At 44.9% G+C, this 26,773-nt stretch overlaps 1 protein-coding gene across 3 annotated transcripts in view; it reads right to left on the reverse strand.

Annotated features, from left to right (window-relative positions):
• PXN (paxillin) overlaps positions 1-26,773 on the reverse strand; it is a 74,296-nt gene that overhangs the window by 36,443 nt on the left and 11,080 nt on the right. For all 3 annotated transcript variants that reach the window (XM_058158310.1, XM_058158311.1, XM_058158312.1), the window contains exon 2: positions 2,887-3,113. In XM_058158310.1, coding sequence (XP_058014293.1) covers positions 2,887-3,113 — 227 coding nt within the window. The remainder of the gene's footprint in view (positions 1-2,886; positions 3,114-26,773) is intronic.

The following is a 26,773-nucleotide window of genomic DNA, read 5'->3' on the forward strand; positions in this document are numbered from 1 at the left end:
TGCTGCTGCTGCTGCGGTCGCCTCCATTTCCAGGGTTGGGTTGGGTTTGTTTGCGGGAGTATGCTCCGGAGCCCCGGGCAGTGACTCTTAAAAAGATTCCTCTCTCTGTTGAATTTCCTCTCTCTCCGCAGGATTGCGGGAACCTTCCAAGGAATGAGGGTTTGGACAGAACCGGGAGGAGCGCGAAGGAACTCAAAAAAAAAAAAAAGACGTCACTCCGGGCTTGAAGACTGAGTAGGAAAGGTGGAGTAGGGGGAAAAGAGGAGGAAGTCGACAGGCGTGGCTGTGGCTGTAAAGGCTCGATTGGCTCAGCCTAACCAGCAGGGTTGAAAAAAGTTTAACCCATTCCTTGGATTCTCTCAGCACAGACTCAACAGGAGATGAGCAACCTCATAGGAAGAGGAGAGAAACTAATTTTTTTTAAAAAAAAAATATGTGTAACTTTCTTTTTTTTTTTAAAAAAAAAAAGTGTTTTGTTTTAAACACATTTTAAACGTATTAAAACGCATGCAAACAAAACACCAAACAGACGACATTGAGGCTAAAACATATGAAGATATGTTTTATGTTTTATGGCGTGCATAAGAGCACAAAAGTGCCTATCGTTCCTGTCCTATTGTTCTCTTCATTAATAATAATAATAATAATAATAATAATAATAATAATAATAATAATAATAATAATAATAATAATAATATTTTAATTTATAGTATATAGTATAATTTATTATAGTATAATAAGAACAGTTTTTTTCCGGAAGGCCATCACTCTGCTAAACAAATAATTCCATCAACACTGTCAAACTGTTTACTGAATCTGCACTACTATTAATCTTCTCATCGTTCCCATCACCAGTCTCTTTCCACTTATGACTGTATGACTGTAACTTTGTTGCTGGCAATCCTTATGATTTATATTGATATATTGACCATCATTTGTGTTGTAAATGTTGTACCTTGATGAAGGTATCTTTTCTTTTATGTACGCTGAGAGCATATGCACCAAGACAAATTCCTTGTGTGTCCAATCACACTTGGCCAATAAAAATTCTATTCTATTCTATTCTATTCTATTCTATTCTATTCTATTCTATTTCTTTTATGTACACTGAGAGCATATGCACCAAGACAAATTCCTTGTGTGTCCAATCACACTTGGCCAATAAAAATTCTATTCTATTCTATTCTATTCTATTCTAGTATTTTATGCATACTTTTACTTATACTTTTACTTATATATACTTTTTTTCCTCTCTCATGATGGTTTATTGTTAAAGTTGATGATTGTATATACTGTTGTCACAAAATAATAAAAAAAAAAAGAACGGTTACAGGAACTCAGTATGTCTAGTTTAATGAAAAGAAGGACCAGGGGAGACATGATAGCTGTGTTCCAATATCTCAGGGGCTGCCACAAAGAAAAGGGAGTCAAATTATTCTCCAAAGCACCTGAGGGTAGAACAAGAAGCAATGGGTGGAAACTAATCAAGGAGAGAAGCAACTTAGAACTAGGGAGAAATTTCCTGACAGTTAGAACAATCAATAAGTGGAACGACTTGCCTGCAGAAGTTGTGAATGCTCCAACACTGGAAATTTTTAAGAAAATGTTGGGATAGCCATTTGTCTGAAATGGTGTAGGGTTTCCTGCCTAGGCAGGGGGTTGGACTAGAAGACCTCCAAGGTCCCTTCCAACTCTGTTATTATGTTATATACATATCACTCTTTCTTGTCAGCTCATTCGAAGTGATCCTTTCTTACTATTTACACGTTTTAACTTTGTCTTAGTCTACTTTGGTTATCGATCTTCCTTTATTTCGTCTATATTTTACCTTGATCTCCCCTGTCCTTTATTCATCTTTCTCCTTTTACCTATTTTCCAACCATTCATACCATCTACACCGGGGTCACCAACCTTTCAGACCTCAGGGACCATTACATTCATAATTTGAAATCCTGGGGACCACTAATATGAATTTTTTAAAAAAGATAAATAGTATTTAGTGCAACATCAAAAATGCAAATAATTTTTCTACGGGCCACCAAAATTTTCTCGCAGACCACTGGCTGGCGACCACTGATCTACACCACCCTTTGTAATATTCTCTTTCTCCTTGAGTTCTTTTGTTAGTTTGACCATCTCTGTGCATTCTATAATTTTTTTAATTAAGCCCTTTTTTAATTAATTATTTTTTTAATTAAGCCTTCTTCTGTTGGTGGGTTCTCCTTCTTCCAATTATGCGCATAGACTATGCGGGCTGCTGTTAGTATGTGTAATATTAAGTACTGTATTTCCTTTGCTGTAATTTTCTATGGGGATCCCTGGTAAGAATTGCTCTGGCTCTCCCCATATAAAAACGTATATTTTTATTGGGTATTGAACAAGTCAAAGAATATAGGGTAACAGATAAATGTGTTATTAATAAAACGTTATCATAAATGAATAAGGTAGGGAGAACGTCATAACAAATGAATTGAAAACATCAAGAGATGATGAAAGTTGGAGGATTAAGAAGAAGTCACAAAAGATGACACACTGAATGATTGATTATGTATTGTATGTTTGTTTATAAAATTTAAAAAAATGATACCAAAACAAAAAAAAAAAGGGAAATCTACGGCCTACAAATAAACGAACCCTTTTCAAACAGCGACCACAGCATGGTTGACTTGTGCCTCAATTCTCGTCCTTACACTGCCTGCGACAGGATTCCCAAAGTATAACTTTTAGAAAAAGCCAATTACGCTCTCATCGTAACTGACAAACCTCTCGTCTCTTGATCGGCAAATTCTGTTCGCTGCCGATGACCGCGATTAACCTCTTTTTTAAGTCAAAAGAACCATCATCATCATCATCATCATCATCATCATCATCATCATCATCAATTACCTGCTGGGGAGGATTTCTCGAAAGGACCGGCTGCCATTGCTCCAGAGAGATGCCGAGGGTCCCGTTCAAGGCCTCGGTGGTAGGCGGAGGAGGTACCGGCGGAGGCAACGAGACTTCTTGGTAGGTGTGATTTCCAGTTGGATAGGAATACGAGGTTTCCTCCGACAGGAAGACGGGCCGTTTGGAGATATGGGAGGTAGTGGATTCCAGATCAGCCAGCAAGGCGTCTGCGGTGGGTGGGAAGGAGAAAAGCCACAAGAAAAAAGTTGGTTGGATTGACGTCAACAGAATTACGTTTCCAGTTCAAGCGTTGAATCAATCAAGCCCCCACCCACCCAGAGGAAGCCCCCTGCTTTGTCCCATAGTTAAAAGCTTTATTAATGGATCAAAAGACGGAGCGCATCTCCCTTTCCCCGCCAAAAAGAAAAAAGAAAAGTGCTTTCAACATTTAAAAAAAAAAAGGCAGAGAGGTGTGACAGCTCAGCTCTCTCGCAGCCCTGCTCAAGAGGAATTGGGAGAGGCAGAGACGACTCAAGCCTGAAAGCAGCTAATTACAAGTTTTGGCACCACGAACGGACGAACTCGAGTCAAAAAAAATAACGTGGCCGCAAGGGATCCCAGCGGCAAAACGGAGATGGCTGAATCAGGCAGGAAGAGACATCAGTTAGCCAAAAGATGGCCTCTTCCCTCTGCTTCCCAGGTGCAGAGAGTTTCACCTGGGCCGCAGGTAACCGCCATTCCGTTTCCCGGGGAAACCCGTGGCTGGGTCGGAATTGCGAAAATTCCTAATTTGGTTTCCCTTTTAAACGTGCCGGGTCAGATCGCACATTCCTAAAAAAGGGTTGAGAATTTGGGTCTCTTCGAAACCGGGGCCGTACTTTCGAAAAGGCGAGGAGGAAAAGTGGAAGGCGGAAGGGCTTCGGATCGGGAATTTCCCACCCTTCTTCCATAAAATACTAAACACAGGGGCCGGAGAAATCCGCTGCTAAGATTATCCCGTTTTTGCCGTAGAGAAAGTGAGACAAATATGGAATTTCTCGGGTCTGAGCTTGGTGCTTCGTTAGCAGACGTTTTATTACCCAACTAGGTAACATGATCAGTGCTGAAAGGGAGTGGGGATAACATTTTATTACCCAACTAGGTAACATCATCAGTGCTGGAAGGAAGTAGAGTTTGCAGAGAGGAGGGAGAGGAGGAGGGGGAGGGGGGAGGAGGAGGAGGAGGACGACTGTAGGGCCCTTGGTCTCTTTGATCTTGGTCGTTTGTTAGCAGACGCTTTATTACCCAGCTAGGTAACATCATCAGTGCTAGAAGGGAGTGGGGAGGGAGGAGGAGGAAGAAGAGGAGGACGACTGTGAGGCCCTTGGTGCTCTCTGAGTTTGGTGCTTTTTTAGCAGACGTTTCATTACCCAGCTAGGTAACATCATCCGTGCTGGAAGGGAGTAGGGAGGGGGAGGAGGAGCAGGACTGGGGGTGCCCTTGGTGCTCTTGCAGCTTGGTGCTTCATCAGCAGATGTTTCGTTACCAAACTACCTAATGTCATCAGTGCTAGAATGGAGTGGAGTATACGGAATATGCCTGACCTGATTCTCCTAATAATGCCATCAACTTATTTATTTATTTATTTATTTATTTAATCAAATTTTTATACTGCCCTATCTCCCGAAGGACTCAGGGCGGTTTACAGCCCGATAAAAATACAAATATACAAATATAATACCAAGATAAAACACTAATTAAAAAACCTATTTAAATAGGCCAAAATTTAAAATTACAATTAAAATGATAAAAACCCCATTAAAATTAAATTTTAAAAATTTAAATTCTAATCCAGTCCTGCACAAATAAATAGATGTGTTTTAAACTTCAACCTGGGGTGCCTTCCAAGCAACAAACTCAGCCCTCCAGCAGTCAGGAGACTACATTCAAGGCAATGAAGTTTCAGGTGGCTTTTGTCCGCAGGGTTTTTTGCATTAGAAAAGAGGTAAATGGGGAAGGGTGGTGGGGGAGGGACACACACACACACACACACACACGCACGCGCGCACACACACGACTCTCTTATCAGACCAGCTAAGCTTTCATTTGGGACACTGGCATGTGACTAGGACTAGGTCACATTTTTCCCAGTTGTTATAAAGACAGTTGAATCTGTCTTTTATAACTTTGTGAAATTAAAAGAATTGTTACTGGCACTAGGGAGGGGAGGAAGAGGAGGAAGAGGAGGGGGAGGGGGAGGGGGCGGAGGAGGAGGACTGGGGATGCCCTTGGTGTACTCTCAGCTTAGCGCTTTGTTAGTGGACGTTTCATTACCCAACTAGGTAACATCATCAGTGCTGGAAGGGAGTGGGGAGGAAGAGGACGAGGGGGGGAGGAGGAGGAGGAGAAGGAGAAGAGGGGAGGAGGAGGAGGAGGAGAGGAGGAGGAGGAGGAGGTGAGGAGAAGAAGAAGAGGAGGAGGAGGAGAAGAAGAGGAGGAGGAGGAAGAAGAAGGAGGTTGGGTCCTCAGGGAGGAAGAGGACGAGGGGGAGAGGAGGAGGAGGAGAAGAAGAAGAAGAGGGGAGGAGGAGGAGGAGGAGAGGAGGAGGAGGAGGTGAGGAGAAGAAGAAGAGGGGAGGAGGAGGAGAAGAGGAGGAGGAGGAGGAGGAAGAAGAAGGAGGTTGGGTCCTCAGGGAGGAAGAGGACGATGGGGGGAGGAGGAGGAGGAGAAGAAGAAGAAGAGGAGGAGGAGGAGGAGGAGAGGAGGAGGTGAGGAGAAGAAGAAGAGGAGGAGGAGGAGAAGAGGAGGAGGAGGAGGAGGAAGAAGAAGGAGGTTGGGTCGTCAGTGGTTATTTTCTTGCAGACGTTTCATTACCCAACTAGGTAACATCATCAGTGCTGGAAGGGAGTGGGGAGGAAGAGGAGGAGGGGGGGAGGAGGGAGGGGGAGGAGAGGGGGAGGGGGAGGAGAAGGACTGTGGGGCCCTTGGTGCTCTGAGCTTGTTGCAATGTTTTTGCATTAGAAAAGAGGTAAACGGAGAAGTAGTGGGGGTGGGAACTCCACTCTCTTATCAGACTAGGATTTCACTAGTTTTTCAAACACCTTCACCTTTTTCCCAATTGAAAAGACTTGTTGGATCTGTCTGTATAAGGTTGTGAAATTAAAAGAATTGTGGCACTTGCAAATCGGGAGCCCGAGAAGAGTTTGGGCTGGATGGCAACTGCCTCTCCGTGTGGATTATTTCCATACAGGAAACAGCGTGTTGCCAGCAAGTACATCCGTGCACGTAACACACACACACACAGAACACACAAAGCACACACACACAGAGAGCTGCCCGTGCCCGTTGGATCCCTTTGGATTCCTCTCCGACACCTTCCGGCTTTTTCCAAAAGGCAAGCGGTAACATAACAACAGAGTTGGAAGGGACCTTGGAGGTCTTCTAGTCCAACCCTCTGCCCAGGCAGGAAACCCTACACCATCTCAGGTCTTTCTTGTTTGTTTGGTGTGGTTTCCCGCCCCCACCCCCTTGAAGACGTTTTGCTACCCGTCCAAGAAGCTTCTTCGGTTCTAACTGAAGGGTAGGGGAAAGGGAAGGATTTGCAAGGAGTTCTCGCCTTACGACCGCAATACGGAGCCCAGCGTCTCTCTTGCTAAGTGAGACGCGTGTTCAGCGAACTTTGCTCCGTCGTTCGATCTTTCATGCCCGCCGTCTTTAAGTGAGTCACTGCCGCTGATCGGTTGGTAACTCGGGGGGTTCAGCGAATCTGGCATCCCCACCCCCCACCCCTGTTGACTTTGCTTGTCGGGAGGTCGCAAAAGGAGATCACGTGACCCCCCCACCCCCTCCGGGGACATGCCGACCGTCATAAATGTGGAGTCAGTTGCCAAGTGTCTGAATTGACCGCGGGGGTCGTAAGTGTGAAAAACGGTCGTTAAGTCCCTTAACAAAAGGCTTGGCAACTGACTCGTATTTATGACGGTTGCAATGTCCTGGAGTTCTGACGAGCCAAGTTGGGGGTGGGGGTGGGGGGGGTGGGCAGCCTGATTCACTTAACAACCATGCTACTGGCTTAACAATTGCAGTGGTTCACTTAACAACTGTGGCAAGAAAGGGCGTAAAATGGAACCAAAAAATGTATTACCTAGTTGGGTAATAAAACGTCTGCTACGAAAGCACCAAGCTCAGAGAGCACCAAAGGCCCCACAATCCTCCTCTTCCTCCCCACTCCTCCCAGCACTGATGATGTTACCTAGTTGGGTAATGAAACGTCTGCAAGAAAATAACCACCGAGGACCCAACCTTCTTCTTCTTCCTCCTCCTCCTCCTCCTCCTTCTCCTCCTCCTCCTCCTCCCCTCTTCTTCTTCTCCTCCTCCTCCCCCCCTCCTCCTCTTCCTCCCCCTCCCTCCCAGCACTGATGATGTTACCTAGTTGGGTAATGAAACGTCTGCAAGAAAATAACCACCGAGGACCCAACCTTCTTCTTCTTCCTCCTCCTCCTCCTCCTCCCCTCTTCTTCTTCTCCTCCTCCTCACCTCCTCCTCCTCTTCCTCCTCTCCTCCTCCTCCCCCCTCCTCCTCTTCCTCCCCACTCCTCCCAGCACTGATGATGTTACCTAGTTGGGTAATGAAACGTCTGCAAGAAAATAACCACCGAGGACCCAACCTTCTTCTTCTTCCTCCTCCTCCTCCTCCTTCTCCTCCTCCTCCTCCTCCTCTTCTTCTTCTCCTCCTCCTCCCCCCCTCCTCCTCTTCCTCCCCTCCTCCCAGCACTGATGATGTTACCTAGTTGGGTAATGAAACGTCTGCAAGAAAATAACCACCGAGGACCCAACCTTCTTCTTCTTCCTCCTCCTCCTCCTCCTCCCCTCTTCTTCTTCTCCTCCTCCTCACCTCCTCCTCCTCTTCCTCCTCTCCTCCTCCTCCCCCCTCCTCCTCTTCCTCCCCCCTCCCTTCCAGCACTGATGATGTTACCTAGTTGGGTAATAAGACGTCTGTTAAGAAAGCATCAAGCTCAGAGAGCACCAAGGGCCCCACAGTCCTCCTCCTCCTCTTCCTCCCTACTCTCGCTTAGCGACATAAATTTGGGCTCAATTGTGGCCGTAAGTCGGGGAATATGTGTATGTGTGTGTGTATCCAGGAGGAGAAAAACTGGTGTATATCCTTTTAAAACAACAACAACAACAACAATAACAAATCGGGAGGGGGAGGGGGGCAGCCAGATTCGCTTAACAACCATGCCACTGGCTTAACAACCGCAGTGATTCGCTTAACAACTGTGGCAAGAAAGGGCGTAAAAATGGGACAAAAATAAACGTTTCGTTCAGCGACATAAATTTGGGGCTCAACTGTGTGGTTGTAAGTCGAGGAGAGTACGTGTCTGTGTGCTTGCGTGAGTGTGAGTGTGTGTGTGTGTGTATCCAGGAGGAGAAAAACTGGTGTTTATCCTTTTAAAACGAATAGAATAGAATAGAATAGAATTTTTTATTGGCCAAGTGTGATTGGACACACAAGGAATTTGTCTTGGTGCAGAATAGAATAGAATAGAAATAGAATAGAATAGAATAGAATAGAATAGAATAGAATAGAATAGAATAGAATAGAATAGAATAGAATAGAATAGAATAGAATAGAAATTTTTACTGGCCAAGTGTGATTGGACACACAAGGAATTTGTCTTGGTGCATATGCTCTCAGTGTACATAAAAGAAAAGATACCTTCATCAAGGTACAACATTTACAACACAAATGATGGTCAATATATCAGCATAAATCATAAGGATTGCCAGCAACAAAGTTACAGTCATACAGTCATAAGTGGAAAGAGATTGATAATAATAATTCACCCGTAATTATTCATTTTTACATTCCGCTGCAGCCGGATTTAGCTGCAGCTCGGTGGAAAAACGACAATGTTCCTATCTGGTTAAGTTAATGGTAAAGCTGTTTGTCAGAGTAGAGGCAACACAAACGCACAAAACACACAAAGGGGAAGGTTTTAACCCTGGCCTGATTTTCCTCCACTTCCTTTTTTCCCCTGCCTGAACAAAGAAAACGGGGCGGAAAGGGAAATGCTGGCGTTTCTCGCTCTCTCGCCCGAGAAAATTACAGCAAAATAAACAATATTCACAAAGAACGCAGCTTGCAGGGCCCAGAGGTGCCTGCCCGCCTGAGACGAATTAGGGATCTAATTTCTAAATTTAATTTCTAAGGGGAGTCCAAAAACCGCAATGCAAATATAGGCAGACCTTAGACTTAAAGCCACAATTCATACACACACACACACACACACACACACACACACACACACACAAAACAAACATCTGTTGCTGAGCGAGACAACGATCCGATGAGTTTGGACCCATTTTTTTAACCACCTGTCTGGCCAGGGTTGTTAAGTGAATCGCCGCAGGTGTTGGAAGTTAGCTATACGGTTGTTAAGTGAATCTGGCTCCCCTTTCCCCCTCCCCACCCCCCACCCCGTTGATTTTGTTTGTCAGAAGGTCGCAAAACGGGGTCGCAGAGCCCCCAGGACACGAGGAGGGGGGGAAGGACGCCTGTCCTTGCTGCTCTCTGAGCTGGGTGGTTTTCCTGCAGACGTTTCATTAACCTACTAGGTAACATCATCAGTGCTAGATGGGAGTGGAGCTTGTGGAGAGGAGGAGGAGGAGGAGGAGGAGGAGGAGGAGGGCTGTAGGGTCCTTGGTGCTCTCTGAGCTTGCTCATTTTCTTGCAGATGTTTCATTACCCAACTAGGTAACACCATCAGTGCTAGAAGGGAGGAGAGGAGGAGGAGAAAGAGGAAAGGGAGGGAGGGAGGGAGGAAAGAAGGAAGGAAGAAAGGAAGGAAGGAAGGAAGGAAGGAAGGAAGGAAGGAAGGAAGGAAGGAAGGAAGGAAGGAGTGACTGTGGGATCTTTGGTGCTCTCTGAGCTTGCTTGTTTTCTTGCAAACGTTTCATTACCCAACTAGGTAACACCATCAGTGCTAGAAGGGAGGAGAGGAGGAGGAGAAAGAGGAAAGGGAGGGAGGGAGGGAGGAAGGAAGGAAGGAAGGAAGGAAGGAAGGAAGGAAGGAAGGAAGGAAGGAAGGAAGGACAGATTATGGGATCTTTGGTGCTCTCTGAGCTTGCTTGTTTTCTTGCAAACGTTTCATTACCCAACTAGGTAACAACATCAGTGCTAGAAGGGAGTGGAGCTTGTGGAGAGGAGGAGGAGGAAGAGGAGGAGGAGGAGGAGGAGGAGGAGGGGGAGGAGAAGGGCTGTTGGGTCTTTGGTGCTCTCTGAGCTTGCTGGTTTTCTTGCAGACGTTTCGTTAATCTACTAGGTAACACCATCAGTGCTACAAGGGAGTGAAGTTTACAAGGAGGAGGGGAAGAGGAGGAGGAGGAAGTAACCGCCCTGAGTCCCTAGGGAGATAGGGCGGTATATAAATATGAAAAATAAATAAATAAATAAATAAATAAATAAATAAATAAAAATAAATAAATAAATAAAATAAATAAATAAATAAGTGGAGGAGGACTGTGGGGTCCTTGCTGCTCTCTGAGCTGGGTGGTTTTCCTGCAGACGTTTCATTAACCTACTAGGTAACGTCTTCAGTGCTACAAGGGAGTGAGGTTTGCCGAGAGGAGGAGGAGGAGGAAGGGGAGAGGAAGGCGAGGGGGCGGGGGGGACAATGAAGACTGTGGGGTCCTTGGTGCTCTCTGAGCTTGGGGGTTTTCTTGTAAACGTTTCATTACCCAACTAGGGAACATCATCAGCGCTAGAAGGGAGTGGGGTTTGCCAAGAGGAGGAGGAGGAGAGGGAAAGGAGGGGGAGGGGGAGGAAGAGGGGGACTATGGGGTCCTTGGTGCTCTCTGAGCTTGCTCATTTTCTTGCAGATGTTTTATTACCCAACTAGGTAACACCGTCAGTGCTAGAAGGGAGGAGAGGAGGAGGAGTAAGCCGCCCTGAGTCTTCGGAGAAGGGCGGGATATAAATGTAAATAAAAAAAATTTTAAAAAGGAGAAAGAGGAGAGGGAGGGAGGGAGGGAGGGAGGGAGGGAGGGAGGAAGGAAGGAAGGAAGGAAGGAAGGAAGGAAGGAAGGAAGGAAGGAAGGAAGGAAGGAGTGACTGTGGGATCTTTGGTGCTCTCTGAGCTTGCTTGTTTTCTTGCAAACGTTTCATTACCCAACTAGGTAACAACATCAGTGCTAGAAGGGAGTGGAGCTTGTGGAGAGGAAGAGGAGGAGGAAGAGGAGGAGGAAGAGGAGGAGGACTGTTGCGTCCTTGGTCCTCTCTGAGCTTGGTGGTTTTCCTGCAGATGTTTCATTACCCAACTAGGTAACACCATCAGTGCTACAAGGGAGTGAAGTTTACAAGGAGGAGGGGGAGGAGGGGGAAGAGGAGGAGGAGGAGGGAAGAGGAGGGGGGGGAGGAATGGCTACTCTCTTAATTCTTGTGTTTTTTTGATTGAGAGTCAATGTTTAAACAGACTTTATGAGTCACCCTTGAGCAGGGTAGGTGTGGCTCCAAACACTTTCCTTCAGGCAATGATTATTCATGCTTTTATTCTCTCTTACACACACACACACACACACACACCCCTAGCCTCATTCCATCCAGGAGCCAGGAGTTTTCCATTGCAAAGCAGGCTAGGGAAAGCAGAGTTAACAGCATACCAGAGTTGGAAGGGACCTTGGTGGTGGTCTAGTCCAACCCCCTGGTTGCAGTGCCCCCCCCGGGGGGGTGTATCACGCAATCCCCCTTTTTTTGCGACCTTCTGACCAGCAAAGTCAATGGGGAAGCCAGGTTCACTTAACAACCCGGTGGCTCGCTTATCCGCCGCGGAAATTCGCCTTAACGACGACGGCAAGAAAAGTCACAACCCGGGAGTAAAATTCACGGAACGGCTTTCTCACTTAACCAAACATAAAATTACAGGCTCGGTTGTGGTCATAAGACGAGGACTAACTCGCCAACCCGCAGTGATTCGCTTCACGACCAACGGCAAGAAAAGTTGTAAAAAAAAACCAAAAAAAACAAACAAACTCGCTTAACAAACAGGTCTCGCAGGGATTTCGGTTGCGGTCGTAAGCCGAGGACTGCCTATATTCCCAAACCGGTTTGGGAAACCCGGCGAAAAGCAAGGCACCCATTTCTCCTCAGGAGGAAGTTGCTGACGTGAGGGATTTTCAAGGATTCGATCTCGCTCCTTTCTTAGATCGATCCAAAGATCCCGCTTATCAATATCGCTGTCCTTCAGAATGGCCGAAATGCTCTTTTCAAAATCAATATCTCCCATATTATTTATTTATTTATTTATTTTCCTATGAATTAGCTGCCGTTTCTTTTCTTTTCTTTTTTTTATTCTAAAGCTGAGGGGACTATAAGAGAGCGGTTACCTCAGCGGTAAATCTTGAGGACCGGTATCGAATATTAGATAAAAGCTCTTGCTAAGAAGGACGTAATTTCGGATGTCATTTCACCACGGATTTGCTTTTGGCATTTTAGCAGTTCGTCGCATCAAGATGTGCTGTCCGGTGCAGAACTTATAACGTTTCGTTTAGTGACCGCTCAAAGTTACGACGGCACGGGGGGGAAAAGGGGGACTTGGGACCGCTTTTTCACACTTACGACCTTTCCAGCATCCCCATGGTCACGTGATCAAAACACACATCCTTAGCAACTGACTCGTATTTATGACGGTCGGAGTGTCCCGAGGAATCTCGTTGATCCCCTTTGGCGAGCAAAAGTCCACAGGGGAAGCTGAAATTCACTTAACAACCGGCTTACTAACTTATCCACTGCAGGGATTCACTTAACAACCGAGGCAGGAAAGGTCGTAAAACGGAGCAAAATGCAGTTAAGGAACGGCTCACTGAACAATGGAAACGTTGGGCTCCACTGTGGTCGTAAGTCGAGGACTAGCTGTATATTTTCGGTTCGAAATTCCCTCTGTCCTTATATTCTCAAACGTTTCCTATTTGTTCTCAAATGATCTTTAAAGGTAGGTAGGTAGATGATAGATAGATGGATGATTGATAGATGCATGATAGATAGATAGATAGATAGATAGATAGATAGATAGATAGATAGATAGATAGATAGATATAGATATAGATATAGATATAGATATAGATATAGATAGATAGATATAGAGATAGAGATATCGATCGATCGATCAATCCAAGGAAGGTAAGAAGGAAGGAAGGAAGAGGGAGGAAGGAAGGAGGGAGAGGGGGGGAGGAAGAAAGGAAGGAAGGAAAGAAAGAAAAAAAGGAAGGAGGCAGGGAGAAAGGAAGAGAAAGAAAGAAAGAATTAAGGAAGGAAGGAAGGAAGGAAGGAAGGAAGGAAGGAAGGAAGGAAGAGGGAGGAAGGAAGGAGGGAGAGGGAGGGAGGGAGGGAGGGAGGAAGGAAGGAAGGAAAGAAAGAAAAAAGGAAGGAGGCAGGGAGAAAGGAAGAGAAAGAAAGAAGGAAGGAAGGAAGGAAGGAAGGAAGGAAGGGAGAGGGAGGAAGGAAGGAGGGAGAGGGAGGGAGGAAGGGAGCAAGGAAGGAAGGAAGGAAAGAAAGAAAAAAGGAAGGAGGCAGGGAGAAAGGAAGAGAAAGAAAGAAGGAAGGAAGGAAGGAAGGAAGGGAGAGGGAGGAAGGAAGGAGGGAGAGGGAGGGAGGGAGGTAGGAAGGAAGGAAAGAAAGAAAGAAAAAAAGGAAGGAGGCAGGGAGAAAGGAAGAGAAAGAAAGAAAGAATTAACGAAGGAAGGAAGGAAGGAAGGAGGCAAGGAGAAAGGAAAAAAAAGAAAGGAAGAAAGAGAAAAAAAGAGGGAGGGAGGGAAGGAAGACATAGATGCATAAATAAACCCTAAATAAGCCAGGATCCAAACCCCCATTTACCCTGCCTTCATTTACCTGTACCTGCAGGCTCCCAATCTTTGAACCCAGGCTGACCTGGCCTCCTGTGGCCTCCACCTCTCCAGATGGTAATCCAGACCTCAGCCTCCTGTTAAGCCCAGTTACTCATCTCGTGCATCAAAATCCCTTCGGATAGGACATTTGGACCTAGGCCAGGATCTGACTGCACAGTGGGAAGATTGCGACATCGCCCTCAACCTTTCCACATCCTCTCCTACACACGACACATGTGCAGGCGCATGTGGGGACCTGGGATGGGGTTTATGAGGAAGCAGGCTTGGGAGCTGCAGGGGTGTATTTTGTATAATAGGCAAAATATACCTTCCGAATGCGTTAAAAGATGGGCGCCATTGGCTAAGGAGTGCCGGCTGGTGGATGCCCAGGGGGTGGAGAAGGGCTGTTTTGGGGTGACACCCGCCCTTTGGAACCAAATGAGATCGAGGGCCCTTCTCGGCTGGCTTTGCAAACTTGGGTTTTGGACCCGAGCCTGGAGCCCAAGAGGTGTGGGGGACAGAGACCGTGTCTCTCGGCTGGGTGGAGAACGGGTTGGATAATTACAATGAAGCACAATTGCAGATTTCAGGCTTCAGCCAGTGGCTTAGAATGGGAGGTTATAAAAATGCTTAATGCAGGTTTAGAAAAAGAAAAGAAATTTACTGGGAGTTAAAATCGAAAAAAAGGGAGGAAGGAGGGGCGGGGAGGGAGGGAGGGAGGAAGGAATAAAGAAAGAAAGAAAGAGGAAGGGGAGAGGAGAGGAGAGAGAAAGAAAGGAAGGAAGGAAGAAAGGAAGGAAGGGGAAGGGAGAGGGAGAGAGAGAGAGAGAAAGAAAGGAAGGAAGGAAGGAAGGAAGGGGAAGAGAGAGAGAGAGAGAGAAAGGAAGGAAGGACGGAAGGAAGGAAGGAAGGAAGGAAGGAAGGAAGGTAGGGGAGGGGAGAAAGGGAGAGGGAGAAAGTAAGAAAGAAAAAGAAAGACAGACAGAAGGAAAGAAAGAAAGGGGAGGGAGAGAAAGAAAGAAAGAGAAAGAAAGAAAAGAAAGAAAGAAAGAGGAAAGGAGAGAGGGGAGAAAGAAAGAAAGAAAGAAAGAGAAAGGAAGGAAGGAAGGAAGGGAGGAGGGAGGGAGGAGAGAGAGAGAGAGAGAAAGAAAGAAAGAAAGAAAGAAAGAAAGAAAGAAAGAAAAGAAAGAAAGAAAGAAAAAAAGAGAGGAAGGGGAGAAAGGGAGAGGGAGAAAGTAAGAAAGAAAAAGAAAGACAGACAGAAGGAAAGAAAGAAAGGGGGAGGGGAGAGAAAGAAAGAAAGAAAGAAAGAAAGAAGAAAGGGAGAGAGGGGGAGAAAGAAAGAAAGAAAGAAAGAAAGAAAGAAAGAAAGAAAGAAAGAAAGAAAGAAAGAAAGAAAGAGGAAGGGAAGGAAAAAATATTAGGTTTCTTCTCCTTCTTATTTAAAACCCCTTCCCAACAAGTAAGATGAGTTTCATTCTTGGGAATCCAGCCGGAAGGATCCAGTTCCCCAGAGAGATCTGGCAATCTCCGTAAACCAGGCCTTGCCTTCTACGCATTCTTTCTCTATCTCGATCCCGCCCTTATCCGAGAGGGCAAAAAATTCACCCATTCCACGGTTTGGCCTTCCAGCAATCGCTGCACTCCGCCGGTGCTAGCTAGCTTAAAAATGCAGCTCCCTCAAGCAGAAGGTTATTTTTCCCCCAACTAAACTGACCGGAGAGCCTGAAAATTCTTGAGAGCCATAAAGGATCTCTGCTCCCATCGGATTAGCCTCATCGCTTCTCTCTAACTAGCCAAACTTCCAAGGCTAAAATGTCCACGGAGATTCTCAGCCATCCAGGTCATGGCTGTCCCAAAACTAGTGCTTTCGCAAAAGGCAACTGGACTTTCTTGGGTTTGTTTGGGTTGGGGTTTTTTTTTTCCTCTTGAAGACGTTTCGCTTCTCCTCCAAGAAGCTTCCTCGGTTCTGACTGAGTGGTTGTGGAATGGAAGGATATATATATATATATATATGTTTTCTGAGGTTTTCACGGGTGTTTGTATGTAGGTCTTTGGTTATTCGGGTTTTCTCCCGCGTAAAATTGGAAGTGTCTTGGCGACGTTTCGACGAAGTCTCATTCGTCATCTTCAGGCTTCAGCTTCGTGCTTCTTGCTCCCAGAAGCACAAAGCTGAAGCATGAAGATGACGAATGAGACTTCGTCGAAATGTCGCCAAGACACTTCCAATTTTACGCGGGAGAAAACCCGAATATCCAAAGACATATATATATATATATATATATATATATATATAAACTGAAGATACTTTCAGATGTGTGAACTTCCAACTCCCAGATTTCATGCTGGCTGGGGAATTCTGGGAGCTGACGTCCACACAGCCTTAAAGTTGGCCAGGTTGAAAAACCATTGATTTATATAAGTGAAATATAAAAGGACATTAGTGGGAAGCGGTATAAATACTTACAAGATATGGATTATCTTGGGGCTAGGCAGTATTTGCCAGCTCAACACATTTATTGGCGATAAAACAGTTTGGAAACAGGACAGGACAGATAGGAAATATGGAAAACATTATATTATTATTATATACTTTATTCATTAAACATGAAACTCAGTCAATTGAACATTCAAAAATGCATCACAAATACCACTGACTGGTCCTAATGGTTGATACAGGTTGCTGCCAGTGTCCTAGGTATCAACCAAGTACATTATTATTATTACTACTACTACTGCTACTACTACTACTACTACTTTCGAATACAGATGGATCGTCACTTGGAACACAACACACCAGATATCACAGTTGTCAAAAACCGAAGCATACAATATTGCTATACCAGGAGATGCCAGAGTTGAAGAAAAAGAACTGGGGGGAAAAAAACCCACGAAAATATCGCAACCTGGCCATCGAAACTAAACAATTGTGGATGAAACATGTGACAGTGATACCCATTGTCATCGGGGCACTTGGTACCATGTCCAAGAATTTTGCAAAATACATCAAGAAACTGCAGCTTCCTGCAATAAAACCAGCAGAACGGCAAAAAAAACCAAAAAACCTGTGCTACTCGGAACATCATATATTTTAAGAAGATACTTGGTCGAGACCTAGAATGCTGGCAGCAGCCCATATCAACCATCAGCAGCAGGCAATGATATCTGCGATATGTTTTTAAATGTTTAGTTTAATAAATAAAAGAGAATGGAATAGAATAAAATAGAATTTATTTTATTTTATTTTATTTTTTATTGGCCAAGTGTGATTGGACACACAAGGAATTTTTCTTTGGGGCATACGCTCTCAGGGTACATTAAAAAAAAGATACGTTCATCAAGAATCATAAGGTACAACACTTAATGATAGTCATAGGGAACAAATAATAGAATAGAATAGAATAGAATTTTTTATTGGCCAAGTGTGATTGACACAAGGAATTTGTCTTGGTGCATATGCTCTCAGTGTACATAAAAGAAAAGATACGTTCATAAGCAAACAATAAGCAAACAATATCAATTGTAAGGATACAAGCAACAAAGTTACAGTCATACAATCTTAAGGGGATGGATGGTGGGAACGATGAGAAGATTAATAGTAGTACAGACTTAGTAACTAGTCTGACAGTGTTGAGGGAATTATTTGTTTAGCAGAGTGATGGCGTTTGGGGAAAAAACTGTCCTTGTGTCTAGTTGTTCTGGTGTGCAGTGCTCTATAGCGTCGTTTTGAGGGTAGGAGTTGAAACAATTTATGTCCAGGTTGCGAGGGGTCTGTAAATATTTTCACAGCATTTATTTCACAAAAAATATTTTCAGTTTAATGAATAACGGGATGGGATGGGATAGGATACAAACAGAATAGAAATAGAAATATAGAAATATAGAATTATAGAAATGGGATGTGGTTGTAAGTTGAAGTCTATCTGCAGTCAATTTCCAAAGATCACAGCATCTCCATTCTAGATATGTGGACGACCTCTCTATAGAGTTTGGTCACTCTTGAGATTTAGGTCTCTCTTAGTGTCCTTAACTATACCACCTTGTGACATGGGTGGGCGCTTTGCTGAACCATTTAACAACCAGGAACAGAATTAAACGTGGACACAACCCAAGCCTTTTCTCACAGGCTTTTGTCAAAGGTGAGAAGGGATTGTTGGAAGTATGAAATTTACAGTGGAGGAGGGTGGGAGGAGAGGAGAGGAATGGAATGGCATTTCTTCGGTAAGGAGACAAAAGACTCGGTATTGTCAGCGACTGGCCTTGTGTAGGAGACAAACAATTCCTTCCTTATGCTGGCGGAGTTGGGGGGGGGGGAGCCTTTGGTGTGGCGCTTTTGTGAAGCTTCTCCAGCCATGTTTGTGTCTTTCCGGACAAGGTCAATCCAAGGTTATATGGGAGACCGTGAGCGTCAATTCTGGGGGGCCGGGATTTTTTTAAGACGCAGAAGTAGCAAGCATTGTGCCTTGAGATGGTCAGTGAACCTTGAATTGGGGTGTTGCCATCATCTAGAACAGGGGTTCCCCAACTTTTGGGGACCTCGGGGACCACTAAATTCATAATTTTAAATCCCGCGGACCGCTAATACGATCTGCTTAATGACCGGCTGGGTGGGCGTGGCTAGGTGGTCATGTGATTGGATGGGCATGGCCAATTCGATGTCACTCAGGTTGAGGGGTGTCTCGCTGGCTCTACTCACCCCTCCCCCTGCCAGATACTCCTCGCCTGCTTGCCCGGGCTCCTTAGGGCCCCAACAGGAAGCAGTTGTTGGAGCTAAGCAGCCACCACGAGAAAGAGTTGGCCAAAAAGCTCAGTTCAAATTGGATCTGACTGAGAAGGAGGCTCAGCAGAAGCACCTCACTGAGGACTAGGAGCATAGACATTCCAAGCAGAAGGAAGACCTGCGGGAATGCAAGGCCAGGTACCGGCACCTGGAGGCTCAGCAGGTTGAGATGGTCAGCCAGTTCCAGGCCATGATGCAGCCCCACTGGAACGAGGCCCTCCGGCTCTTCGCCACCAGCGGCTCTTCCCTCCAGCCTTCGCCCAAAGCCCCGCACTAGGAGGCTGAAGCAGACCCCAAGTCGGAATTTCTGCCCTCCTCCAACCCCCACAAAAAGACCCCAAAGGGGGAGACTCTCTGCAGCAACACAACCGTTCATTACACGTATCCGTCCCAGGGGCCGTAGCTTGAGGACCCCTGATTTAGTGCAAGATAAAAAAAAAAAGGCAAATAATTTTTCTACGGACCACCAAAGTTTTCTCACGGACCACCAGTGGTCCACGGACCAACAGTTGGTGACCGCTGGACTAGATGACCACCAAGGTCTCTTCCAAAGCCTGTGGTCCTATGATCATAGTTCTCTATGTGGATGGATAAAGGAGTGACCTTCCCAAGGGGCCACCTTTCGAGAAAACCCTTTGCAGGGAAACATACACCCAGGTTTAAAAAAAGCCCACCTCCCGCCATCGTTAGCCGGGACGACAAAAACTCTCACAACCCCAGCCGTAACTCAATCCATGGCAGGACTATTTTACATGGTGAGCAACTGCTGAGGAATGGAGAACGCCGGTATATTTAAGGACATTGCCTCTCTCGTGCGGCTGCTAAAAGAGGAAACTCGGCGGAGAAACGCAGAATTCTCTTCAGCGACACAGGCGGAAATCTTTAGAAATCTGAATGCAAACTGCTCCCAGCCCCCCCTCCCCCAGCCCACGTCCCCCCCCCCCCAGGACTGAAAATTCAGAAACAAAATGCCAAGAGTGGGAAATGAAATTCTCGCCAGCCAAAAGAAGTTCTTGGACTCTCTCACAACCGACTTTCTCTCTTTGCCGTTCAAAAGGAAGAGAACGGGAGAACGGAAGGGACGGAATGGGAGCGTGGAGGTCTTCTAGTCAAACCCCCTCCTCAAGCAGGAGACCCTAGACCAGAGGTCTTCAAACTTGGCAGCTTGAAGACTTGTGGATGAATGTAAAAATAAAATGAATGTAGAAATCCTTAAAACAATGTCAGCTGGCGGCCCCCAGGGGAAGGGCCTTCTCTGTGGGGGCTTCCACCCTCTGGAATGAACTTCCCCAAGGACTACAACAACTACCTGACCTTCGAACCTTTCGCCGCGAGTTGAAGACCTACCTATTTATTCGCGCAGGACTGGCATAGAAATTTTAGAAATTAATTTTTAGTAGTTTTAATATTTCGATTTAATTTGGGGGTTTTATGTTTTAATAGTTTTTAATCTGGCCTGATGTTTAATAAGATTTTTATAATTGTTTTTACTGTGTATATTGTATTGTTTTTACTTTGGCTGTGAACCGCCCTGAGTCCTTCGGGAGAACGGTGGTATAAAAATCTAAATAAACTAAACTAAACTAAACTAAAAGTCTTAAAAGCTGCCAAGTTTGGGGACCCCCTGCCCTATACCATTCCTGACAAATGGTTGTCCAAACTCTTCTTAAAAACTTCCAGTGTTGGAGCATTCACAACTTCTGGAGGCAAGTTGTTCCACTGAATAATTGTTCTCACTGTCAGGAAATTTCTCCTTAGTACTAAGTTGCTTCTCTACGCTCTTTCTAGAGTCACGTCTATTTGACAAATGGTTATCCAATCCAAGAAGAGATTGGATAACCATTTGTCTGAAATGGGATAGGGTTTCCTGCCTGAGCAGGGGTTGGACTAGAAGACCTCCAAGGTCCCTTCCAACTCTGCTAGCTAGTCTAGTCTAGTCTAGTTTATTTCTATTATTTCTATTTCTGTTCTTGTCTAAATTCTATTCTATTCTCTATCCTTCTTTCCTTATTCTATTCTATTCTATTCTATTCTATTCTATTCTATTCTATTCTATTCTATTCTATTCCTATTTTCCTCTAGTCTAGTCAAGTCAAGTCGAGTCTATTCTTCCTTCTTTCCCTATTCTATTCTATTCTATTCTATTCCTATTTTCCTCTATTCTATTCTATTCTATTCTGTTCTGTTCTATTCTATTCTATTCTATTCTATTCTATTCTATTCTATTCTATTCCATTCCTATTTTCCTCTAGTCGAGATGAGTCTATTCTTCCTTCTTTCCCTATTCTATTCTATTCCTCTATTCTATTCTATTCTATTCTATTCTAATCCTATTCTATTTTATTCTATTCTATTCCTATTTTCCTCTATTCTATTCTATTCTATTCTATTCTATTCTATTCTTCTATTCTATTCTATTCTAATCCTATTCTATTCTATTCCTATTTTCCTCTATTCTATTCTATTCTATTCTATTCTATTCTATTCTATTCTATTCTATTCTATTCTATTCTAATCCTATTCTATTCTATTCTATTCCTATTCTATTCTATTCCTATTTTCCTCTATTCTATTCTATTCTATTCTATTCTATTCTATTCCATTCCATTCCATTCCTATTTTCCTCTAGTCGAGTCGAGTCTATTCTTCCTTCTTTCCCTATTCTATTCTATTCTATTCTATTCTATTCTATTCTATTCTATTCTATTCTATTCTATTCTATTCTATTCTATTCCTATTTTCCTCTATTCTATTCTATTCTATTCTATTCTATTCTATTCTTATTTCTTTCCTTATTCTATTCTATTCTATTCTCTCCTTTCTTCTTTCCTCATTCTAATTCTAATTCCATTCTTTTTCATGGCAACCGAAACTGGAGGCGATATTCCAAAGGTGGTCTTACCAAGGCATTATTAAGCAGCAAGAACCCTTGGCGTCACCCGATGCTTGAAGCACCAACTTCCAAAGTGGGATAAAAGCAATCGGACTCAGTTACAATCCTTTCTACCACCTCTTTCTTTTTTTTTCCTTTTTCTTTTTTAAATGGGGGATAAAGTTGAGAGGAATTCCTGCAGAGGACAACAGAGCCTGGCCTCACCCTTCCCGTGTTCTCCCACTTGAGAAACTGGCTTCGGGACAGCGAATCAAGGCCACGACAAGGTCTTGATTGAAGGGAGACCTTCGGTGCCAAATTGTATAGCCAACAAGAGAGAGAGATATTTCTTCGGAGGCGGCGTCACTCGCTCGCCTGTGTTGGGAGAACCAGATGGAGCTGGAAGGTTTCTCTTTCCAACTGACCGCCAAAGCCGAGAAGCAGGCCAGTTAAGCTGTCTCAAGAGAACGGAGGAGGAGGAGGAGGAGGAGGAGGAGGAGGAGGAGGAGGAGGAGGAGAAGAAGAAGAAGAAGAAGAAGAAGAAGAAGAAGAAGAAGAAGAAGAAGAAGAAGAAGAAGAAGAAGAAGAAGAAGAAGAAGAAGTAGTAGTAGTAGTAGTAGTAGAGGAAGAGGAAGAAGAGGAAGAGGAAGAAGAAGAGGAAGAGGAAGAGGAAGAAGAAGAGGAAGAGGAAGAGGAAGAGGAAGAGGAAGAGGAAGAAGAAGAAGGGACCTTAGAGGTCTTCTAGTCCAACCCCCTGCTCAGGCAGGAAGCCCTCGACCATTTCAGACAAAACGGTGGTCGAAAGATTTCAGTTTGCACCCAAACAAGCCCAGTTCTGGGTCCAGTTTTCTTCAAGGCACAATTCCTTAGCCAAGCATCAACGAGAACAGAACAGAACCGAACGGAATAGAATAAACAAGAGGTGGAAGGGACCTTAGAGGTCATCTAATCCAACCCCCTGCTCAAGCAGGAGACCCTTGCAGAATCACAGAATAACAGAGTTGGAAGGGACCTTGGAGGTCTTCTAGTCCAACCCCCCCCCCCCCCGCTCAGGCAGGAAGCGCTCTTACCGTTTCAGACAAAACGAGATTTTTAAAGAATCTCTTCTTTAAAAACTTCCAGTGTTGGAGCACCCACAACTTCCGGAGGCAAAAGGGGAAGAAAATACAAGTCAGCTGCCCAGCATCTGAATTTTGATTACCACGGGGATGTTGCAATGGTCGTAAGTCTGAAAAATGGTCATTAAGTCACTTGTAACTTCGGTCCCTAAATGAACTGTTGTGAGTCAAGGACCATCCGTATTAAGCAAAGATCAGAGTGGATAACCACAACACACACATACACAGAGAGAGAGAGAGAGAGAGAGAGAGAGAGAGAGAGAGAGAGAGAGAGAGAGAGAGAGATCGGCTAAAAGGTTTAATTATTTGCAACACTGATTAAAGTTGCTGTTTATTAAAAATCGTTTAGCATCTAGAACAAGCCTGCTCAAATAGGAAGATGATTCAGCAAATTGCATAAACGTAGGAAACGAATTAATTCGGGAACCGAGTTGCATACTGATATGTAAATAGAATAGAATTTTATTGGCCAAGTGTGATTGGACACACAAGGAATTTGTCTTGGTGCATATGCTCTCAGTGTACATAAAAGAAAAGATACGTTCATCAAGGTAAATTAGAGGAAAGAGAAATTAAACAGAAATAGTTAAAGCAAATATAGAGGCAGGAGTGGCGATGCAGAGGAAAAACAAAACCAAAAAAAAACCAACAACACCCAGGCGACTAAAATAACAATGAAGCATTCTGGAAACCAACAACAGTTCTCATTTGTTAAGAAACAGAAACGAAACTTTTAACCTCACAGTTGCTTCTGCTGGGGAACACAAAGTAGCTGCATTTGGTTTTTTTTAAAACACCAAAAGGCATCCAGTAGCATCTTTTAGGACTAGGAGAAGCATTTTGGACTTGCTAGTTGGAAAAAGGTGCAGTTACTAGATCGATGATGCCTTCTGGTTTTTATTATAAAAATATTGAAGGTTTTAGTAGGCAGCAAAAGTTGGCTAGCAGTTGGAAAAGGCGCTATTAAGATGCCCCTTGATTTTTTTATTATAAAAAACACTGAAATGTGATTAAAAGAAAGAAACTAGCCGGAAGTTAGATTCCTAATTATTATAAAAATATTAAAACTGTAATAATAAAAGACATAAAATGTGCTAGTTGAATACAGGATCACAGAGTTGGAAGGGACCTTGGAGGTCATCTAATCCAACCCCCCCCTGCTCAGGCAGGAGACCCTGACAGAATCACAGAGTTGGAAGGGACCTTGGAGATCATCTAGTCCAACCCACTGCTCACGCAGCAGACCTGTACTAGGGATTCGAACCGCCCGAACTGCCGACCTTTCTGATCGACAAAGCTCAGTGTCTTAACCACTAAGCCACCTAGTCAGTGGCTAAAAGTCACCTAGACAGCGGCTGAAAGTCATTGAAGTTGGAAGTTAAGATTCCCGGTTACTAAGATAACTCTGCTTCCATAATATCTTGTTTATTAACACAAACAGCTGAGCCATCTCCAGACAATGGGGAAATTCATTTAACAACCGTATGCTACTGACTTAACAGCGGTGGAGAGTCACTTGAACAACCGGTGGCAAGAAAGATCGCAAAACGAGGCAAAAATCCATCTAACGTTAGTTAACTCTCTCACTTAACCACAGCAATTTTGGGCTCCATTCTGGTCGTAAGTTGAGGAACCTTTTCGGCACCACGTGCCCAAACCGGGAAGATGTGCGCATAGCAAACCCGAAAATCAGCTGGCCCGGCGAAGGCATGCCTGGATTTTTGGCTGTTTTTTGGGCCATTTTCAGATTGTTTTTCAGGCTGTTTTCTGGGTCGTTTTCACGCTATTTTTGGGCAGTTTTCTGGGTTGTTTTTGGTGTGAAAAAATGGTCCGTTTTTTGCCATTTTTCAGACCGTTTACAGACCATTTTGGGGACCTTTTCAGGTCATTTTTTAGGCTATTTTGGGGGGCATTTTCCGGCTGTTTTCCAGGCCGTTTTGGGGCTATTTTTCAAAAACCAGAAGAGGAACTGGCGATGGCGCGCGTGCCCACAGAGAGGGCTCTGCTGCGTGCTACCTCTGGCATGCCGTGCCATAGGTTCGCCATCGCAGACTTATCGTCTTAAAATTTGACTCCATGACTTTTATCCTCTGCGGCTTTGAGACACCCCCCCCCCCGACGTTCTCCGCTCCCTTCCCACCCACCCCGAGAACCCACGTCCAAATTTCACCGTTTGGAAAGCAACGGGGAATTTCATCCAGATCCAGCATTTTGAGAAAAGAGGGATGGGGAGGGGGGGGGGGAGAAACGTGGCTGTTTCTGCCAAGGGATTCTTGGTCGGGGCCTGCGTTCCAGTTGATTAAAACAATGACCAGAAAACAGCCAAGGATTACATCAAACTTCCTCTCCGCACCACCCCAGCCCCTTTTCCTACACCTCCACCCACATAGTTCCGTGCGCAACTTCTCCAAAATGCTATTTGTACCAGGCGGGGGCCGCTCCTTACTGGAATGCGGGGATGACCTTGGGAAGCTGATTTCTGAATCGTTATCAAGGATTTAGGATTTCGGTCTTCGGGTAGAACAGAAATAGAGTTGGAAAGGGACCTTGGAGGACATCTAGTCCAATCCTCCCCCCCTCCGGCAGGAGACCTTAACAGAATCACAGAATCACAGAATTAGAAGGGACCTTGGAGGTCATCTAGTCGAACCCCCCTGCTCAGGCAAGAGACCCTGATAGAATCATAGAATCACAAAGTTGGAAGGGACCTTGGAGGTCATATAGTCCAACCCACACATCCCCGCTCAGGCAGGAGACCCTGACAGAATCACAAAGTTGGAAGGGATCTTGGAGGTCATCTAGTCCAAACCCCCCCCCTGCTCAGGCAGGAGACCCTGACAGAATCACAGAATCACAGAGTTGGAAGGGACCTTGGAGGTCATCTAGTCCAACCCCCCCTGCTCAGGCAGGAGACCCTGACAGAATCACAGAATCACAGAGTTGGAAGGGATCTTGGAGGTCATCTAGTCCAAACCCCCCCCCCTGCTCAGGCAGGAGACCCTGACAGAATCACAGAATCACAGAGTTGGAAGGGACCTTGGAGGTCATCTAGTCCAACCCCCCCCCCCCTGCTAGGACAGGAGACCCTGACAGAATCATAGAACTCTTCCAACTCTGTTAACCTGTTATAATCTGACCTTCTGACAAGCAAAGCCTGTGGGGCAGCCGGATTCACTTAATAAACGTGCTACTAGGGTTAAGAACTGCAGGGGTTCAGTTAACAACGGTGGCAAGGAAGATCGTACCTGAGGGCAACGTTCACGTAGCAAATGTTTCAATTAAGGGCGGAACGCTTGGGCTAAGCTGTGGCCGTAAGTCGAGGACTACCTGCTAATGGTCGTTAGCCGAGGACCGCACAGGAAGCTGTGGTGCCCCAGGGGGTCACAGAGATATTCCGGTTTTTTTCTGACGAGACTCAAAGGAGTTAAACTTATCTTTGCAAAAGCGAAACTATCTGAGGAAGTGCCAAAAAATGGGACTTTGCTTTGAGCGTCAGGCTCCGGTCCAAGTCCAGCAAGACAAAACCAGCTCTGTTTTTGTTTTTTTTAACACGGGAATGGAATCATTTCAGAGCAGGGTAAAATCTCTCTCGTGTGCGACGGGGGGGGGGGAGGTTTTATCCCCACTGACCGTCTTCACAATGAGATGGGGGCCAGATGTTTCATGGCAGATGGAATTCGTGGGCTTGAAAAATGGGACTTTCTTGCAAAGGTGTTTCCTTGACCGCCAGCAATCATATGAAGAATGGTTGCAGGAACTGGGGATGTCTAGTTAATAATAATAATAATAATAATAATAACAACAACAGAGTTGGAAGGGACCTTGGAGGCCTTCTAGTCCAACCCCCTGCCCAGGCAGGAAACCCTACACCATCTCAGACAAATGGTTATCCAACATTTTCTTAAAAATTTCCAGTGTTGGAGCATTCACAACTTCTGCAGGCAAGTCGTTCCACTTATTAATTGTTCTAACTGTCAGGAAATTTCTCCTTAGTTCTAAGTTGCTTCTTTCCTTGATCAGTTTCCACCCATTGCTTCTTGTTCTACCCTCAGGTGCTTTGGAGAACAGCCCGACTCCCTCTTCTTTGTGGCAACCCCTGAGATATTGGAACACTGCTATCATGTCTCCCCTAGTCCTTCTTTTTATTAAACTAGACATACCCAGTTCCTGCAACCGTTCTTCATATGTTTTAGCCTCCAGTCCCCTAATCATCTTTGTTGCTCTTCTCTGCACTCTTTCTAGAGTCTCAACATCTTTT

This window comes from Ahaetulla prasina, chromosome 15, assembly GCF_028640845.1.
Source record: "Ahaetulla prasina isolate Xishuangbanna chromosome 15, ASM2864084v1, whole genome shotgun sequence".
Classification (NCBI taxonomy): Eukaryota; Metazoa; Chordata; class Lepidosauria; order Squamata; family Colubridae; genus Ahaetulla; species Ahaetulla prasina.